The sequence below is a fragment of the Penaeus vannamei genome, chromosome 40 (genome assembly GCF_042767895.1).
Source record: "Penaeus vannamei isolate JL-2024 chromosome 40, ASM4276789v1, whole genome shotgun sequence".
NCBI lineage: Eukaryota > Metazoa > Arthropoda > Malacostraca > Decapoda > Penaeidae > Penaeus > Penaeus vannamei.
Window position 1 is genome coordinate 6,602,958 of NC_091588.1, and position 231 is coordinate 6,603,188.

General features: G+C 40.3%; 1 protein-coding gene across 1 annotated transcript in view; it reads right to left on the minus strand.

The window, feature by feature from the left end:
* The window catches only part of LOC113803171 (myb-like protein X), a 42,293-nt gene extending 42,270 nt beyond the window's left edge, over positions 1-23 (minus strand). The window contains exon 1 of the mRNA XM_027353899.2: positions 1-23. This exon is cut by the window's left edge and continues 31 nt beyond it. Coding sequence (XP_027209700.1) covers positions 1-8 — 8 coding nt within the window. The 5' untranslated portion in view covers positions 9-23.
* Positions 24-231: the final 208 nt, after the last annotated feature.

A 231-nucleotide genomic window follows, 5' to 3' on the forward strand; every position in this document is an offset into this window, starting at 1 on the left:
TGAACCATTGATAATATTTGAAAGGTGAGTGACATCCGGGAAAACGCAGGAGGCTCAGGGAACACGTGACTGCGCGCGCACTCAAAACACACGTAGGTATTTTATGGCTGTTAATTTTCCTGTTTTGAGAGAGCATTTGCGACTGAACATTTTATAGATTGACGGATAGAGATGACTTTTTTTCTACAATCTTTCGGATCCTATGTTTTGATTGTGTTTGTGTGTAAACGA